This window comes from Vidua macroura, chromosome 3, assembly GCF_024509145.1.
Source record: "Vidua macroura isolate BioBank_ID:100142 chromosome 3, ASM2450914v1, whole genome shotgun sequence".
NCBI lineage: Eukaryota > Metazoa > Chordata > Aves > Passeriformes > Viduidae > Vidua > Vidua macroura.
In genome coordinates this window covers 69,723,955-69,743,898 of record NC_071573.1, presented here as the reverse complement: position 1 = coordinate 69,743,898, position 19,944 = coordinate 69,723,955, and the positions used below count along the sequence as shown (strand labels likewise).

At 46.7% G+C, this 19,944-nt stretch overlaps 1 protein-coding gene across 1 annotated transcript; it reads left to right on the top strand.

Moving 5' to 3' along the window:
* The first annotated feature begins 1,683 nt into the window (after nucleotides 1-1,683).
* On the top strand, nucleotides 1,684-3,020 carry GPR6 (G protein-coupled receptor 6). Its single transcript, XM_053973716.1, has one exon. The coding sequence runs from the start codon at nucleotides 1,684-1,686 to the stop codon at nucleotides 2,668-2,670; it is 987 nt and encodes a 328-aa protein (XP_053829691.1). The 3' UTR covers nucleotides 2,671-3,020.
* The last annotated feature ends 16,924 nt before the right edge of the window (nucleotides 3,021-19,944 follow it).

Genomic DNA, 19,944 nt, shown 5'->3' with positions numbered 1-19,944 from the left:
TGGGACAGGAGAGATGCCCCAGACCTGACCTCCACTGGTGCCTTCCAAATTAAGCTTTTCTGAGATCTGTGTTTCAGAATTCCTGGGGAGGAATGGCTTCGGTTGTTTACAGAGGTACAGAGTGTCCACAGCTTGCCTTGATGATAGTGTTTAGCCTGCAGGAGGACATCGACAGGGGTGGATGTAATGAGTGCTGACACTAATTCTTTTTGAATGTGCCCACCTTTTACTGTGGCACAGCCTGCATGCTTTCTTTGTTTGGACTGTTCAAGACAGTAAACACATTTTCTTCTAATGTATTTTTCAAAATTGTGTCTAGATGGTTTACATGCTGTTCTCATAACTGAGAGGTTATTTTATTTCCACATTCTTTTGATTGTCAGTCACAGAACAAACACAGTGTGTCAGACTGAGGTGTGGGGACACCTTTTGGCTTGTCCCCTAGGAAAGCTGTGTTGCTGCAGAAGGAAGCTACCCACTGCCCACATTTGTTTGAGACTGATTTTGTCAGCAATGGGCACAAGAATGTTATCTATCCTTTGACCATATCAATATGTATAAATATTTCAAAGGCAGGTGTCATGAGGATGGTGCCAGGCTCTTTCCAGTGGCGCCCAGTGGCAGGATGAGGAGCAATGGCTGTACACTAAAATGGAAGAAATTCTACCTCAGCCTGAGGAAGAACTTTACACGGAGGGTGGCAGACCACTGAAACAGGCTGCCCGGGGAGGTTGTGGAGTCTCCCTCTCTGGAGACATTCAAAACCCACCTGGACATGTTCCTGTGTCATGGGCTCTGTACTGACCCTGCCTTGGCAGGGAGGTTGGACTGCATGTTTTCCAGAGATCCCCTCCAACCCTCGTGATTCTGTGATTCTGCTTCATCTATTCAGACTTTAGAGAGGGAACGTGCTGGTTGTGGCACACAAAGGGTGAGACAAGGAGAGAGCTGGTATCTGTTATGCCCACGGGACTGAGTCTTCTGTGGTTTGACCTTACCATTTTGGGGACCTCAGAAAACGGCGCGGATGCTTTCGGTGGCGAACAGACTGTTAGCCCCAGAGTATACACTGTTCAGAGAGCGTAACTGTGGAACGGGCTTTTTCACAGCTGTTTCGAGCGCTATTCGGGCACATTTCCACCCGGCGGAGCACGGAGCTCCCGCTGGGCTCAGAGCCTTACACCAAGCGCTGCACGGACGGCGCCCACCGCGGGAGAACCGGCTGCGGAGCGGGGGGAAGAGCAGCGGGAGAACCGGCTCCGTGTGCGTGTGTGTGTGTGTGTGTGTGTTTCTCTGTGTGTGTGTGTGTTTGTGTGTGTGCTCACTTCTCTCTCCCGGTGCCCCCGACCAAACCCTCCCTCCCTTCCCCGGAGCCGGGCGGGGAGAGGGAGCCAGCGCTGCCCCCGCTGCCTCGGCAGCACGGCGCCCACGCCGCTCCCCGCTCCCCGCTGCCGGGCTGCCCCTGCCCGGCCCGCCCCTGACGTGTGTGCGGGGCGGGGCGCGGGGGCGGCCGGGCCGGCGGGAAACTTCTGCGCCTTCAGCACCACAGACAGGGCGGGCGCGGTGCCGCCGCCCGGCATGCGCGCCCCGCCGCCCCACCGCCACCCCGCCGCCGCCCCGCCTGCCCACGGCCCGCCGCCGCACCGCCGCGGTCCCCGCACAGCCCCGGCCGCCCGGGCGGCGATGGAGGCGGCGGCAGCCCTGAACGAGAGCGGAGCGGCGGCCCCGCGGCTGCCGGCCGGCGGCGGCAACTCCTCGCTGGAGCTCTCGTCGCGGCCCCCCGCGCCCGCCGCCCTCAACCCCTGGGATGTGATGCTCTGCGTGTCCGGCACCGCCATCGCCTGCGAGAACGCCCTGGTGGTTGCCATCATCTGCTACTCGCCCGCCCTGCGCACCCCCATGTTCGTGCTGGTGGGCAGCCTGGCCACGGCTGACCTCCTGGCCGGCCTCGGCCTCATCCTCAACTTCGTTTTCCAGTACGTGATCCGCTCGGAGACGGTCAGCCTGCTGACGGTGGGCTTCCTCGTCGCCTCCTTCGCCGCCTCCGTGAGTAGCTTGCTGGCCATCACGGTCGATCGCTACCTCTCCCTCTACAACGCCCTCACCTACTACTCGGAGAGGACGGTGCTCTGCATTCACACCATGCTGGCGGGTGCCTGGGGGGTCTCCCTCTGCCTGGGGCTGCTGCCCGTCCTGGGCTGGAACTGCCTCCACGACCGCACCTCCTGCAGCGTCGTTAGACCCTTGACCAAGAGTAACGTGACGCTGCTGTCTGCCTCTTTCTTTCTCATTTTCCTCATCATGCTCCATCTCTACATCGAGATCTGCAAGATCGTCTGCAGGCATGCCCACCAGATAGCTCTCCAGCAGCACTTTCTGACTGCTTCGCACTATGTCACCACCAAAAAAGGAGTGTCTACCCTGGCTATCATCCTTGGGACTTTCGGAGCCAGCTGGCTGCCTTTTGCCATCTACTGTGTGGTGGGGGATCCTGACTACCCTTCTGTGTACACGTACGCCACGCTCCTACCTGCTACCTACAACTCCATGATCAACCCCATCATTTATGCCTACAGAAACCAGGAAATCCAGAGGTCCATGTGGGTGCTCTTCTGTGGCTGCTTTCAGGCTAAAGTGTCCTTTCGCTCCCGGTCCCCCAGTGATGTCTAGTGACTTTTCTCTGTCAAACTGCACCCAGTGACAATCTACCCAGTGAACTATTACAGTGCCTGTTCTAAACTTCAAACTACATCGTGAAGTCATTGGAAACATGCTTAAGTATTAGCACTTTATACATATTTGTATCTCGGAGAGTGGTTCGGGGTATGGAGTTTCGGGTTCCCTGAAAAAAAAAAACAATGTGGTTGTATATAAATTTGCACATCACATTTGTAAAGTGAAGACATTCCGGTACTGCTTAACTATAGCACCTTATTTCTAGCTGCTGACCTGCCAAAACAGTGTTGCCTTTCTGAAGGGCAGAGAGGAAGAAAGTTGTGTTCGTGTCGTATTTCTAAGTGTGTGTGTTGGGGAGGGAAGGGGGTGGGGATGTATGGATGTGATGTGTGTGTCTATCTATACTTTGCTGCACAACATTGATAAATTATAACATTTTGTATACAAATAAAAATATATAAAATGTAATATAACCTTGTGTGTTCAGATGCATTTAGAAAGAAGAGTTGAATGAAGTCCCTTTGTTTGCTTTTGAAGGCTCCCCATGTAATTCTGCCTAAAGAGATCATCATTCACTATGGAGATGAAATGCTGGACCAAGAAAAGCACCTTCCTGCTTGTTTGTTTGTTCTCTTCTTTAGTCTGGCAAAGAGTAATGAAGAGCAAAAATTCTTTTTTTTTTTTTACCTCCAACAACCAAGGAAACAAATAGCCTAGTCAAATAGGCTGCTTGTTACACTTACTTACCAGGTTCCCAGTAGCTTTAATTTTCAAGTTATAAATTAGCCCTTTACAATAATGACCCATTTAAAAATTATCATACTGTGGGGAACAGCATTCTCTAAGCTGGGCTCTTTTTTCCTATTTTAGTCTGATGCCGAAAGGGAAAAAAGGAAAAGGGAAAAAAAGGCACAGTATTCTTTCTTAAAAGCCTGTAAAATGCCACAATATGTGGACTTTCCTTATCATCCACAGTTCTGAGGGGAATCTGAATTGTTTCTCTGCCTCCTTGTTCTTGGACTTCATGCTGCATCTTTGCTGTCTGCCTGTCTCAGAGCAGTGTACAGTCTTCTGACAGTCCCCTGGCTTAGTGGCTTCAGAGAGTCCATCAGAGGTCAATGTTGTTCGGAGTTTGGAGCACTCCTTCACTCAGGTTCAAATCCACCAGTGACTGATTTATTCAAAACAACAGCACGTGCAGCAGATTTCAGGAGCAGTGTTGCTGTTCATTTATTTATAGTTATGCTACACTTACATCTCGGTTATGTTATAGTTTATCACTACGCTTCTGTTTGTATTTAGGGGCTGAAGCAGATTCCTTTTATATGCATGGTACCATATATAAAGTTTGGACTAGTGCTCTTCCCAGTTTATGACTGGCAATGGATCAAACTTCTGCCTGCTGGAGCAGTTGGGTCCACAAGGATCCAACAAGCCTCAGAGAGGCTGTGAATCAGTAATACTGTATTATGTGCAAGTATTATGAAATCCAGCATAATTTCACTGATAACACAAAGATATTTCATTTAAAAGAAAAATTGGTATTCCAGACTGCTAGTTCCACTATTTTTATAAATTTTAATAATCACAAATCTGACATTGTAATTGATGGGTACCTTCAGGCATGCAGTTCTTTAGGGAACTGTTGCAGAGGTGTTACAAATATAATTCAAACTAGATTTTATTATAGGTCAAAATACTGCTCAAATTAAGAGCTCTCAAGTTGCTGGTAAAAAAGATGTTTTTACCCCCTTTTAAGGCCACATCTCATATGCTATGTCTAAGCCAGCAAATAAAAGAGGCTCTGTGGCTGGGTTGCACACAGAGTGCTCAAGCTCCCTTCCCCTTGCAAAGCCAGGGACCAAACTTCTGGCTGGAGTATCTTCACTGTGCTCTGACCTCACCCTGCAGAAACTCAGCCGAAGGTGCTGCAACACCCACAACAGCAACTGCTGAGGGGTAAGTGAGTGCCTCAGACAAGTGAAATATGGCAAAGTTTTCTGTTAAAACTAGAAAAAGTACCACCTGCTAAGTTTTAGCCTCATAAATCTTTGACATCACTGTGTTGACTGGAACAAAACCGCAGGAGAGGGTTTCTGAGTGCAGATCCTCACACCCTGACACCGACCCTGCATCCAGGTGTGAGATGTCCTGTAGGACCTGAGCAGGTTTCTGGGAGCCCTGTACAGGCTCTGAACACCAGCATTGGCTCTAAAACCCCTAGGAGAAACTTCTTATTCTTACTTTTAGTCCTTCAGGGGGCAGAATCTGCCACAGGTGGCCTCTAATGCAACCTCCCTCCTTTAACCCTGTCTGGCATGGGAGGATTTTCGCCACGAATTCACTGCACAGTGACATTCTGTATAAAAATTAGATAAAGAACTTAACTGAATAGAATCCTACTTGAGTAATAAACCACTTAATCGAGGAGTGTAAACAAGTTAGTTGAGTTACTCCTCCCATTTTAGTTCATGTTGCTTTAAATGAGACTTTGTTCCTTTTTTTCTGTTACATGATCGCATTTTCAGTTACCACTTTCCCCAATGATTCACTGTGTCTAAAAAATAAAGCTGAATCCCTCCTGTTAAAAATGTGACACTTTAAAAGTGTTTTCCCAAGCATTCTTCTCTTCCAGGAAGAAAACTCGGATTACAGTGATTTTAGACATTCATTTTCCTGAAGCAGTACAGATGCAAGAGTTTTTTCTATATGCCACATTCAGAAAGATATGCTGACTCATAGTATCTAGGAAAAACTAAGGTAAAAGAGGAGATAGTATTTTGATATGTTTTGGTTAGCCCTGACAGTGGAGTTGATATCAACCCACTGCAGTAAAATATAGTTTTAATTTTCAAAGTGAATTATTTGAAAGGAATACCTGAATTCTCTGCAGGAATACCTGCGTGGAATAACATAAAAGAGGTTACCTAATCTCTTCTCTCTCCAAACATCTCATTTTAGATGATGGAGGAAGTCCAAGAGTTGTGTATAGCATGACACCTGTATTTTCCTTTCAGAGTTTTTTCTTGTAACAGTAGACATTTATTTGAGAAAATGATGTTACATTTGCAGTATCTGGACCCACAAACTCCTCCTGTTATCAGATGTTGGCACTTTGACCTTATTAATGAAATTATTTGGGGAGACAAAAATTCCTGGAGCCCCATTTCCAGTCACTGGGCAGGGCAGGGCTGTGACTCCCCCATATCCCCAGTGGGAAGCCAGCCCAGGGGACGACCATGTGTCTGCTAACGGGGGACTGTGTCTGATCTTCTATTTCCAAAAGTCTGTGGGCAACTTTGCCAACATAGAGACCAGAACTGCAATGGCAATTGCAATTACTATTTCCTTGTCCCTACAGGCCCATGGGCTCAAAGCTTTTTATGTTCTCATGTCAGTGGTGCAGTCTATGAGGAGAGAGAACACGCTGAGTGAGATGCAAGAATTAGGCCCAATGTTTGGTTGTGGTGTATTCTTTGTAGTCTTTTCTGGAAATGGAAAATGAGATTTCCTGCTTTACCACTCTTAAAAAAGCCTTGCCTTATTCTGATCTAGGTAAAATAATGACAGACTTGGTCTAAAGAGCTCCCAGCCTGTTCCCACTGAAACCAGTGATGCTCTATTGCACTTCAGCCAAGACAATGGCAGTGTCTCATTACAAAAAAGTTACCATTTTGAGATAGGCCTCAGCTCCAATCTTCATTAGAAACTAATGGTTCATTACCAACCTTGAAAATCATACTGGACTTGCAATGCCTTGCAAGACCAACTCCTGGTTCTTTGGCTTGCTTGAAGTTCCTCTCACTGTGATGAGCTCCCTTGTTTCAGCAGGAGCAATGACAGAATGAAGAGCACAGCTCTGGTTGGAAGATCTGGTTGGGAGCCAGTAGGGGCTGAAGGCCCCACACACCGCTTGATTTTCTGGGGGGCTTCTGCCTAAATCCGCAGTAAAACAGTGGAAAAGAGACTGACTCTGCAGGCTGATTTGTATGAGTCACTGTATATTAAAAAGCCAGCTGGATTCAAAATCACAGGTCAAACAAACCCTCTTTATTTAGCTAAGCAAACAAAAGGACAAAACACTTTTAAACCTGAAAAGTGAGTCTGTGCATATTTTTATCAATGTAATGATTCACAGGTGCTAAGTAACGCCTGACGAAGCACTAGAACCTCTAATCTCCATTCTGCCTTTCTCCCTTTAAAAAGGATAATTTTTTATAATGAGGTAAAAATAATTTCTGATATTGCAACTGCTCCTCAGCATTTTAGCTAGCTGTTGTAGCAGTCATTATTAAGAAGAAAAAAAAATACAAAGGGAAACAAATAAAAATGTTTTCTCTTTCTTACTGCTTTATGATGAGATGTGTGGCTTGGAAGGAGTGACCAAGCAGGTGAGATTCAGCTCTGCGTGGAGGATGAGCACATCTGGATCTCACCTTAATGCTTGCTGGGTTTGCTTGTTTGGGGGACAGTCTGTGTTGTGAGGTGTCTCCCCATCACCTGATTCTCCTTGAGTGAGCTCCTCCTTTGAAAGCTCACAGAAAGCAGGTCGCAGGCTGCTGCATTTTGCTCAGGAGTGCATCACAAAAATCCCCTGGGTAGAAAACCACTATGCCTTTCCCTACCCTCTTGATGCTTAAGCTCTTTCTTCTGACTACAGAAAGCTCTCTCAGGGACAACATTCCCCCAGTGGCAGATCCATTTATTGAGGGCAGTAACTCCAGTGTCCTGGAAATAACCCAGCTGCTCCTGGGGCAGCTGGAGAACGGTAGAAGCGCTGACTCAGTGCTGACAGTAGAGGTGGCAGCCGGTTCAGCGGAGGCAGGTCTGCTCGTGTCAGCTCTGTCTGCTGCAGAGAAGTGACAGAAGGCAGCGAGAGGTGAAACAGTGGTCAGGTCTCTGTGAAGGCTCCACATGTTGCAGCAAAGCTTCACAGTGAAGGGCATTTTCTAGCAGATTCTCACCCTTTTTAAAAATAAATTTACTTTGTTGGCATCACAATACAAGGGGTAGGAAAGAAAGAGCAAGAGAAAATATGAATGTGCTTGTATCTGGTTAGGGAAAGCGTGCAGTGGTTCACTGTATGACTCATGGCATGGGGGAAGCTTCTCCAGCAGGTACCTCAGATACATCACCTGGCTGTGGTGTTCCCTTCTAGCAGTGGGTTGGGACCACACACAAGACAAAAGACTGAAAGTATTTCTTCACTGCAGCATTGTTTGAGTTATCCTCAATCCTGTGCTGAAACTGTGCTGAACTGTGTTGAGACCTCCTGAGCTGAAAACTGCAAGTGCAGGCAAATCTCTTGAGCTGCTCAAGCTACCATTCAGCCAGTGAAGGGAGAAATATGGTCCAGATTCAACTTTTGTCCTGCTTTTGAACACAATTAAACCTCAAGCTCACACCCAGACTTGGCAATCACCTACAAGACAACACCTTTTCCATCCCCTGCTGCCGTCTGTGCCCCTGACACAAGATGCTGGGGTAGAACATCTTTGCACTGTCCCTTGCCCCTTCCTCTGTGGCTCAGGCTCTCTCTCCACCCGTGCAAGACTGGAGTTATATCCATACAATAGCACATTTTTAAAGATGTGTCAGCACTTTAAAGTGAGAGTAAGATGCTTAGGATAAGAATTAGGAAAAGGATTTAAGCAGCCATACTCCTAAAGATGGGCCTGTCAGCAATCTTGCTTGCTGAGTGGACACGCAAATACCAAATCACACAGCTGTTCTGGGCCTTTATCCTCTGTGCCCTTATAGCCAGGCAGCTGCACCTCCACAGAGTGCTTTGCCCAAGCAACACCAGCAGCCTGGAAGCTGCCTTTTCCCACTACACTTGGTGGGGATTGAGGTGTCTGTACACCTGTGTTTTCCACACGGCTTCATTTGCTAGGAAAGCACAGGAATACCACATAGGATAAGAATTATCTGGGTTTTTTGTCTCTGCGCTGTCCAACATTTCCACACACTTAATTCACTCCAGCAGGGAAAGGGCTGAGCCTGGGACACTGGCAGATGGGAGTGTTTTTATGCAATGGAGGTTGATCAGCACTGTTGGGAACATTTGCCTCTCTAGCAGGGACAAACTGCATGCTATGGTTCAGGCACAGGAGATGGATGGGGTCAGGAGAAGGTAAATTGACTATTGGAGAAGGAAAGAAATTCTGAACTGGGGGAATATTTTAACATTTAGGTTCTTTTTTTTTTTCATGCTACTCACTGTCTAGCTCCTGACTGGTTTAAAACAACGTTGTTTTTCCAGAGAAGATTTTCTCCAAGCAACCTTCTTGCTGTGCAGTTGTTTCATTTTGTAGCTTAATTGAAAGACTGAGATTTTTCAGGAAAGAATTGGAAAAGAGTTTTGAAAATTGATCTCGATCCTTCTGTCTTTTTTGAGATAAGGCATACTTTGTGTGGATCGGCGCTCATCACCACCAAGAAGATGGTATGCATAGCAATAATTATATTTAAAACCAAGGCAGAAGAAGTGGTTCTGGAAATATTCTACAAGTGGTAGATTGTCTAAATAAAGGCTTCGTTTCCTATGAATGTAATTAGATCTATGACACTCCTTGAATTACTGAATTATTTTTTTTAATCAGCACCTTTGCATCACAGAGAGATAATGTGATTGTATACCTGCAGACAGATATAATTTGTCACTTCTAGTTGTTGCTGCTTTTTATAGAAAGAAGTATGTCTAGGTAATATTATGATGTTGTCAAAAGAAATCTGGTCTGATGGAAAATAAATGTGTCAGTTAATATGGGGATCATGCTACATTCCAACATCAGTCTGACTTTTGATACTGTGGCCAATTTTTGTTAATAAGTAGGAAGTTGCATTTTCCTAAAGAGTTTATCTGATTTTCCCAAGCAGGGGTGTATTTTGTTTTAAACTTCATTTTGCAGTCACAAATAAGGAAGATGGGAAACAAATAAGTTAAGGCTTCCCTCTTTCTGTTCTTGTTGTTCTACAAACGTCTCAAAGAAAATAATAAATTGTATTGAATTATGCTGCTGAAAAAATGCATCAGAAAACCTTTTGCAGGGAGAGTTTTGGGTATGGAGTGTGATCTACGCATCAAGCATAAATCCAAGACTTTGAGTGGCTCCCTTACCTGGACGTGGCTGAAGATGGACTCCTTCATCCCAGGGATCTCAGCTGCCCCGTGGCAGTCAAAGGCCATCACGTGGGACAGACATTTGCAGAGCAGCCCATTGTATGAGGCCTCACTTGTAACACTGGAACAGTGAGCTCCAAGAGCAATCAGATACTGCCTATTCATGAACAAGAACAGGTAATTGCATTATTTTTATTTTGAATGAAATTGGGAAGATTAGAACACTTTGCTATATTTGCTGTCACAGCATTAGTTCCACATGAGATATGTTTGAGGGAAATAAAGGCTCTGCAGAGCCCCACAGCTCTCCCAGCCATGCTGAGGTAAACACCCTGCTGCTATCTCATCTGCTGAAACCCACGGCTACGTTAGCAGCATGCAGCTCTTATTGTGTCAACTGGGCCACTTTCATCTTTCATAAGACATTTTTAGAAGTTGGAAAAGGCTCTGTCTCTGCCTTCATTGCCATTAGAACTGGGACCTTTTGCCAAACAATAGTATTTGTGGTATTGGTCAGACCCATAAAAGCTTCCTAATAATACCCTCCCATCCTGCCATGCTTGCTCTGAAATGAGCACTTGTTACTTTATCTGAGCAGACAGAAACACACTGGATGTGTCTGGTGCTTGACCTGGCCATGTTAGTGCAGCTTCTCTATAATGCAGAGAGCAGAACAGGTTTGCTGCCCAGCCATTCGCTTAACCCACTTGTCTGCCAAGCTACGTGGCTGTTCCCAACTCTCCAGTGATTCCCCAGTGCCTCAGCCAGTGCTGAGCAGGGCACAAGCCCCCTGACACCCCGTCCCCATTTTATCCCTGCCACAAACCAAGGAGTGTGTTAGTAGCACTCAGTGCTAAGGTGCTCCCCACATCTTATGGGTACAGCACACCACAGGACAGTGCAGGGCATGGAAGGTGTCTGATACTGCTGTGTGTAGTCAGAGGTGACAGCTGGACACCTGTGCTTTGTAATCCTCCTCTTCTGCAGGGCAGAAAATGATTATATGGGAAGATGAGGTAGCAGTGCCTGAGAGCTACCAAAAAACATCAGAAAAGTCTCTTTCCTCCTGGAAAAATTATCTGCTTACAACACACAAATAGGATGCCTGCCTTCTCTTCCCATTTTGACAACATCCATATGCTTCTGTTATTCCTATTTATGTCTTCTTCCCCTGACACTTCCTTCATGTCCCTTTCTTCCCCAAAGGTGACCTTTCCTTCTCTCTTCCCTGAAGGCCCTGTGACAATGGTATGTTTCCTGCTCTTGGCATGAGCTGCCTTTCCTCAAACATGTCTCCACTTCCTTTTCTTTTCAGATGGCATTGCTGCTGCTTCCCTCAGAGGGGTTTCACATGTGAGGAGTTTGGTGGATTTTATTTTTCTTTCTACAGGTCCCCTCCCTCAGAGGGGACTACTCCAAGGGGAGCAGTGTTACTTCTGTGCCACTTTCACTCTTGCTGCATCTGGGGAAATCATAAATAATAAACATCTGTGGGCCGGTCAGGCAGAGAGGCAAGCAAAAATGACTGCATCTGTCAGAGCTGCAACTCGCTTGTCTCACAGAGCTCCTTAGAAGCACCTGTAAGTGACTGGTGGAGTTTATTCCCTGCTTTTTGAAAGTCACCTACTTCTAGAGGTGAAAAGACACAGCAGGAGTGATATTTTTCAGGACACCCAGTGTATTACACTCCTAAGGGCTTCAGAGTGAGCACTGAAGGCTTAGACTGCCTCGCCACTATGCGCTGTTTTATGGCCAGGATAATTCTGAAGGCCCTGTCATGCCACTGGTCTTCCTGAAGGACATCTTCAAGACCTGTCTTTGGGGTGCAATAGGCAGGGCAATGCCCTGTGGTTCATTTTTTCATTGCCCCAGGGTAGGATAGAACAGGTAAATGTGGATGTAGCAATATAGTCCCTTTGACAGAGCACAGCCAATATGCAGGCACGCTCAGATGGGCCTAAAAAACACCCCACAGCTGCTTTTACACGTATCAGAGAGGTCAATCAGACCTTTTGATGGAGGTAAACACTCTCACCCTGCAGCGGGTGTCCTCATCTGGCTTCTAGTGGTGGCTTCCATTCGATATGGACACACAAGCCTGGCTACCCCTGAGAGCAAGAAGCAGAAGGGAGAGATCAAAACAGGGAGGGCAACCAAGCTTGGGGATCTGCAGCTGCCAGCTCCACCACAAGCCTCTCTGTGACTCCCTCAGGGAAGAGGGTGTCTTTTCTCTCCTAGCTGTGTCACACAAACCCCAAGTCTGGGGCAAGTGGTGGTGCTGTGTCACTTGGAAATCTTTCTCCCCACTCTGCTTTGCTGCCTCTCAGAGAGGCTCCAGTCATGGTCTGGAGTTAGCTGACATTTTTAATCACAAACTGAGACTGAGAAATACACATTTATATCCTTGAACATATCATCCACAGACAATAAAAATATCTTTTAAACAACCTAAGGCAGTTTTTACATCATCTTGCCTTTCACTCCATTCCCAAATGCCTTAATATGATGTTTATAACTTTCTCTGTCCTGGTATCACCTCTCTTTGCTTCCACATAGAGGCTGTTCCTGCTTCTTAAGATTACTCTCAGGTGGCCTCCCTTTAAAACGTATAACCCTATATAAATCCATAGCAGCAATTTCTCGGCTGCTGCAGCTCTTGGGGCTATCGACTGGCTGTGATGTGCTCGCTGTGCTGTGCTGAGCCAGGTCCATACCCCCGCTTCACCCCAGCGCAGGCGAGAGAAGAGCTATTGCTCGCCTCGCTTTCCCATCGAGCTGTGTTTCCCAAGAGCTGCTTGCACACTCCATCCATCACAGAGTTGTTGTCTTTCTGCAAGCTTCTTTATGCCGTGACCCAGCGGTGGAGGTTTCTAACTTTTGAAAATGTTTCTTTGTAGAGAGAGCAAAACCCTCTATAGTTTATCTTATTCTTTCTGGCTTCAATTGCTAAGGTGTTACCTGAAGGTGATAGAGGCAGCATGACTGAGGAATCTGGAGAGCCTGGGAACCTTATTATTGCTCATTTGTGCTTGTTTGTATTTATTTTTCTTTCTACAAATATGACAGCTGCTTTGTGAAAATATCTTTCACACCTACAGTGAAGGAAGAAAGCTTGACACAACCCCCTCTTCTTCTGTGTAACCTCTCAAAAGCAAGGGAGGAGACCTTCATTTGGGTGAAATTTCTGTGTAATGCCCCCTGGGAGGGGGGGAGCTGTGAAAGCGCTCACTGGGGGTGTGCTGCCAGAGCGGGAGGATGTCCTGAGTCACAAGTGTCTGTCTCACCAAAGTGTGATTCAGTTTTCTCATTTATTACTTGGGTGATGGAGCAGGGACAATACTTACTCAGTGGGCTGCTGTCAGACATCAGGGAGGAGCTGCAGTTACCCCAGAGGATTGACTTGGTATTCAACATGATCTTACCAAATCTGAAAGAGATTCTGGAAAAAAACCTAAAGACATTTTGTTAGAGACAAGCACAGCAAGCCAGTGGGAAATCAGCAGTGGAAATCCAGATGGGGAATGAACAGCCATGTAGCAAACACATGGAGGAGTATCGTGAACTGAGCTTGGTCAACAGCTTCTCCTCACCATTTGTGAGAGGTTAGGGGAACTCCTCCAGTGTATGAAAGCTGCTGTAAAAAGAAGAAATCTTGTGCATCTAAAATTCATGGTTTGTAGAACAATGAATGATGAACTTAAATGGCAGCAAGGAAGAGCCAGGTTTGACACTGGAAAATTGCCAGAAACAAAGGAGCACTGGAACAATCTGTGTAGGGAGGTTATTTCTTCATCACTGGAAATCTCCCAAAGTGAGTTGCAAAGATCCACCTGGAACAGCGCAGAGAGAATGGTCCTGTCTCCAGAGAGAGTGACAGGTTGAGTAAACTTGTGTGGTCTCTACCTGAGCTATTTGAATTTGTCACTGTTGCAGCCATGTCTACTTTAATTTGCAGTTTGAGTAGCAGCAGTCAGGTGCTACAAATGCCACAGTTCTCTGCCTTCTCTTTTGTCCAGACTTTGTGATTACTTTCCAATTCACACAATGTCGAGACAGCAGAATGGAGCCCATGGAAGCAGAATTGATTATGAATAAATATGGCAGGCTTTCCTCCCAAAATGTTTCCTACAGATTGTCAGCATCTTATTAATCAAGCATTGAATTAAGCAGCTCTGAGGTTGCCTGTGGATGTGTATATACACATCTTTTTAAATCAGCTTTTCTTTCATTGTACTTTTGTGCAAGCCCATTGCCAGGAGAGAGTGCTACATCCCTCACCACAGGAGGTGCTTTGGTACGCTTCCTGTAATTACTGCTCCCAGCTGACCTCCCAGGTTTTAAAGAGAAATGACTGGAGTCTGAGGACATCCATACCTGCAGGTACCAGTCAAAGCATTCTATTTCATTGCGATACCATGCAAAAATATTATGGAGTAAATAATCTTTCCACTTAGCTAAAGCTGAGTTTGGAAACTGATGGCAAAAATATAACAGTCTAGGAAAAATGTCTCAGATAAAATGTTTTCTATGGAAATGTTCTTTATTCCAGGTTACCTACAAACTGTGTGAGGGAAGGGTTACTGAATCACAGCAAGCTCCTAATACCAGACTGCCAGCCCCAGACCTGAGCCCTTCTCATTTTTATGGTATGAGCAACTGCTCACTGGGCAGAGTGAAAGGCCCACAGTGAGCAGGGGCTGGTGCTACCCAAAATATCAAGGGATGGAAGAAAATCTCCTTGGGACCTTTGTGTCTGCAGTACGTGCTCTGTAGCACTATGGAGACTGCAAACTAAGTCATAAAAATGTGAGTAAACAAATGGGGTTAAATTCTAGTCCATGTCATTAGGACACAAACATTAATTATAATTAATGTTAGCTGGCAGGATTAGTGGTGTCTGACAGCAGAACTAAGGTAGGTGTGCACGTGCATTTGTGCACAGGTCAGTGTCTGCAGCCTCAGAGGACAGACCTTATGGCTTTGGCAGAAAGATCAGGATAGGAGGGTTCTTAAGGGATCACCCAGTTTCTGTCCTGCTCAGGCCACTCAGGGAACCTATGGAAAGTAGTAGAAAATAATGCCATCCCTCTGACAAACTTTGGCCAAGTTTTGCTGACAAAGCCGGAGGAAAGCAAAGTGTCTTCTTGAAAGTCAGTCCTCATAATTGCCAAACAACTCCACCAACTTCTACAGCTGGTAAATAAAAGCAAATAAGGGAATCAATAAGTAATAATACAGCAGATAAGCTGATGAGTGAGAAGCTGCATGTGTTCATATGGGACAGATCACATCAGACAAAATCAATAGCTACCTTTGTCAAAGTTATAGGCTTGGTGACAGCAGTGGACATTTATCTACATTACAGTAGCTTTCTACAAAGAACCATGTATAAAACCTGGAGGAAGTAATCTGTTCAGGCAATGATGCTGCTGAGTTTGAATTAGACAAACTTGGTTAGATAAAAAAAAAAACAAAACAAGAATTCAGTTTTCTGGACTCACGCAGGGATGTTGGCAGGACAGAATAAGGATCAGGGCCCCAATACTGTCCAACATTCATAAAGCTGTATGGTGCCCTGATCACCCTGTGCAGAAATCTACTAATTCACTACCCTAAGTAATTGTTGCCTGAAAACCTATATATGGCTTTAAAAATCTGTGAGCAAGAGCAAGTTCACTACCCATTGGTCTTTCATTTTTGGCAGTGCACACCTTAACACTCTGTCTCTCTATTCTCTCCACTGAGCACACCCAAGGTGCTGTTAGCCACCTTTAAAATTGTTGCAGCCAAACACATAGGAGACATGCGGGATCAACCGCCAAATAAAATGTTATCCTTCTTGATATCCTCTCAGAGCATTTACTTTTGTGTGAACATCAGGTTAATACAGACATTTAGCACAGCCATGTGACTGCAATTAGAGTTAATATTGTGTTATAGTTGGTTCTTCATGTTGGTTTTACCCTGAGGAGAAGGGGAGACATTACAGCATTTTCTTTCTGTACTATTAAAAAATCTTCCTGTTAGGAAGGTATGTGGCACAGCAATAGGTGCAGTTATCAGCAATAGGAAGACTCTAATCTTCAGATAACTAGCCAAAAGAAAACAAATATTTCAGCTAACATCATTGGTGTTATTTATTGCAGCCTGTAAAAGGAAAATCTTCTTTGAACAAGCTGCCAAAATCAGAGGCACCAATACCTCAATGTCCGGTCACTACTAAAGGTGCAGCCCCACTGTTTGCACAAAAACCTTTTGAGAGGGGGGTCAGTTACTTAATTTAAAGTGACTCAGGGGGCTGTTTGCCTTGCCAACCGCGTTTATTTCTGAGCAGTCTGGTCTCTTGGCTTAAGCTGTGCTGGCTCCTGACGCAGCTCAGCCCTGCTCCACTCATCCAGGGTCATTGAAAGGAGCAGGACAGGCACAAACCACCCTACATTATACACCTTCACTGATTTCTTTTAGTGAAACCCTTGCTCTGCTGGCTCCACACGGAGAAGCAACCCTGTGAGCCATTCTCCACGGACAAGTAGCTTTCCTTGGATGGAGGTCAGGACTTGTGCTGTGAACACGAGACACAGAGGTTTTAGTGTCGTCCCTGCCTTCTCCTCTTCTTCCCAGGGGTGGAAAGAGCCCCTCTGTGCAGGTTGCTCCTCCTCAGATCTGGGTGTGCATTGGGAGAGGATTGCTGCAGCCCAGGGATGTTCCTGCATTGGGCTGCCTGCTGTAAAGGAAGCTGTTGCAGGAACTTCCTGCACACAAGGGGAAATATTGTGGAACCAGCTATGCCTCACTGGCAGAAATGACACACACACCTCCAAGTGACCACCTGGGCCCTGAAGCACTGTATTCTTTTGGAAAAGAGAACTCAGGGTTTATCCAAAGTCATCTGGGTGTTTTTTTTTTTTTTTTTTTGTTTTGTTTTTTTTTTTTTTAAGAGAGCTCTCAAACTCCCTTGGATCTGAATTGATCTTTGGTCTGCAGGAGCCCAAACCTGGCACAACAAGAGCAAGGAAGTTTTGGGGTTTAGGAGCACTTTGTGCAGCTGATAGGACATGGGCTGGCTGATAAAATAACCCAGAGGAGCAATAGTTCTGCATCAGGGAGGAGCAGATAAGCATTGCTCCTGCATCGGGCTACCTGCTCTAAAGGGAGGGACTGCAAAGCTCTTGAAGAGCCAGCCCAGACATGTTTCACTGTTTTCCTGTGGTTTATGGCCTTCCTACTGGTTGAGGAAACGAGGATTGTGGGGCTGTCACCCCTGCCTCCGCCCTCTGAGGGCACAGAGTGTTGGGTGTGGGTCTGGTTGATGTGCTGAGCCCACTGCAAGTCCCTCCTCAGGGAGACCCCTGGGCTTCATGGCCCTCGTGGTGCAGAGCTGCTCTCAGAGTGGCAGCAGTGCCATCTGTCCTCCCACTGTGCCCAGAGAAGAATTTCTCAGTCACTCTGGGGGCTCTCACAGGGCTTCTGCAGGACTTTTTCCCGGGTGAGCAGGAGGCTGGGGGACCCCCCACCACAATCCCCATGCCCTTGAGCAGGTGGAGGCCCTGGTCGTGCCGCGAGCTTCCCGTGGGTGACACGGGTGAGCTGGGAGTGCTTCCCTTTGATGCCCGTTCTCGGTAGGAATGGGGTGACCAGCAACGCTCAGGACCCTGGGATGTTGTTCCAGGTGCTGCAGGTGGTTTGCTGCCTTTTTGCTGCCTCTTTTAACTCTTTCCCTCTCTTAGAATAAAGAAATAAAGAAGGAAAGTGAGGGAGACAGGTCGGGGAGAAGGCAAGTAAAGAGAGAGAAAAGGGGAGAGCTATAAAAGCAATAAGCAGCAAATGGAAAGTATGGCATACTTGGAAAATATGCCAAAAGGATTAAAACCTGATGATTTTCTCCCGAGCAGGGCACCGTGGCTGGGCAAGGGGTTGTTCTCCCCCCGGCCGGGCTCGGCGCTGCGGTGAAATGCTGCCACCTCCCGATGCGCATCCCTGGCGCGGCCCCGCCGTCCGCTCCTCCCGGCAGGAGTCCGGCGGGTTTTGGGTGCGCGTGAAACGCCGACATCCAGGGGGTTTTCGGCACGGCTTGAAAGTGGTTTGCGGTTAGCCGCGGAGGAGCCAGCTCGCTGATAATGCAAAACCGCACACACCGTCTCCGGGCACAAACAGCACAAAAACGAGACGTCAGCTGCATCCTAATTTGTGGTGGTTCATCAAATATTATTTGATCGTGGGTGTTAGTGAAACAGCAGAGGAAGAAGCAGCCTTTCCATAGAAAACAGCCAAAAGGAAATTATTTCACTTTAAATAGTATTTCTTTCATGTAATTACCATTTAATTATTATTCTTGCATTGAAATAAGATGAGAGGGTAAATATGGTGAATAGCTCTTACTGGTCAGCATAAAGGGGCATGTATCTTTCTTCTAAAGACATATGACCTGCAAAGGTCAGAACAGAAAGTTCAGCATTCCAAAAGGTGGCCATGCTGCACAGGCAGATCAAAGTCTACTGGTGCATCCAGCTGCCCAAAACAGAAAGGCTGAAACACACCCGTGGATATTATGGCAGGAATGGGGACCACTTCTGAAGACACTGTCCCTTCAGTGGGGTTCTGCTTTGCAGCGTACGGGCCACGGAGTCAGGATGTTTCATCCGCTGGGGCACTTGGGACCAGCCAAGGATACACTTTTGCATTCAGAAAGGGACTCTTTACTAGCGGGGGGGGGGGGGATAATGTAGACTCGGGGACAATGGTAATATGGGCTTGGGACAAAGGTTAAAAGGCTTTAAAGGTTTTAAAGAGAAAGAGGGTAGACTAGATACAAGGAAGGAATTCTCCACTGTGGGGGTGGTGAGATACTGGAACAGGTTGCCCAAAGGAGCTGTGGATACCCCATCCCTGGCAGTGTTCAAGGTCAGGTTGGATGGGACCTTGAGCAGCCTGGTCTAGTGGAAGGTGTTCCTGCCCATGACAGAGGGATTGGAACTAGATGATATCTAAAGTTCCTTCAAACCCTAATCACTGTTGTTCTATTATTCTATGAAGGAGCAGTACTGCCCCATATTTGGGCTGGGGGAGCCATCATGGCTGGTACTGACCAAGGGGACAGGATGCTTTTCTGGAGACTCCTAAAGGGATGCTGGTGGTGCCAACCCTTCATCCCAGAGCCTGGATTTGGCCCTGCACCGTGTCATGATGAGGTCAGAGCTCACACAGGCTGCAAGTGCCATCCAATCTTGATGGTTCAACAGGTGCTACTCACCCCTGCTCCTCTGCACTGATACCCCCAGGGGTGCAGGCAGGCATGCCTAACACAGGGAGCTGTCTTTTGGGCTGGCAATTGCAGTGTTTTCCCTCTTTCTCCCTTTCATCTGTTAGATAAAGTGCTGGCAGCTGAAAGATCCCAGCTGGCACGTGTGCCAGAGTGGCTGCAGACAAATGTACCCAGACACTATGGAGCACCCAGCCGTGCTTCTGAGCCTGCTCTGACACAGGGGGATATTTTTTGATGCAAACCCCAGCATTTGCTTTTTATTCGAGAGGGCGTAGCTATGTATTTTAAGAATAAATGCAGTATGCAATCAGCACACTGCCCTGGGCACAGTGGGAGTGAAGAAGCTTCCCAGTCAGGGAGGCAGCCAGAGGCAGCAGGAGCAGGGTCTTGCTCCCCATCTCTCCATTGCAGAGAGAACATGGTCTGAAATTTTGCTCCAGCAATACTAAGAATATTATATGAGATCAAAAGGCTAGTTTCATCCCTGGGGATTGCAAGTCTGCTGAAGGTTTGCTGCAGGAAATAAGAGAAAAGCTGTTTTGGAAAAGCAGGAGTGTCTGAGAAGCAGTGGTGATGCTCTGCTCTATTTTTGGATAGTTTTCTGTCAAAAACAGTGGTTTGCTAACCAGCTTCTGATGCCTTAAAGCATAATGCTAGTTAAAACTGAAGGTTTACAAGGGCCTGGTTGTTGCACTGAATTGGAAGAAGTGTTTTTAGATGCGTATTGAGCACAAATGAATTGATACATCCCCTTATCTCCACCTGATGAACAAGGGTGAAAGACAAAGGGCACAGACCACCTCCAGCCCTGCTGTTGCCCCTGTAAAACCAGCCCTAAGCACAGGTTAGGGTGGCAATCTTGGGAACATAAAATGGGTGCTGA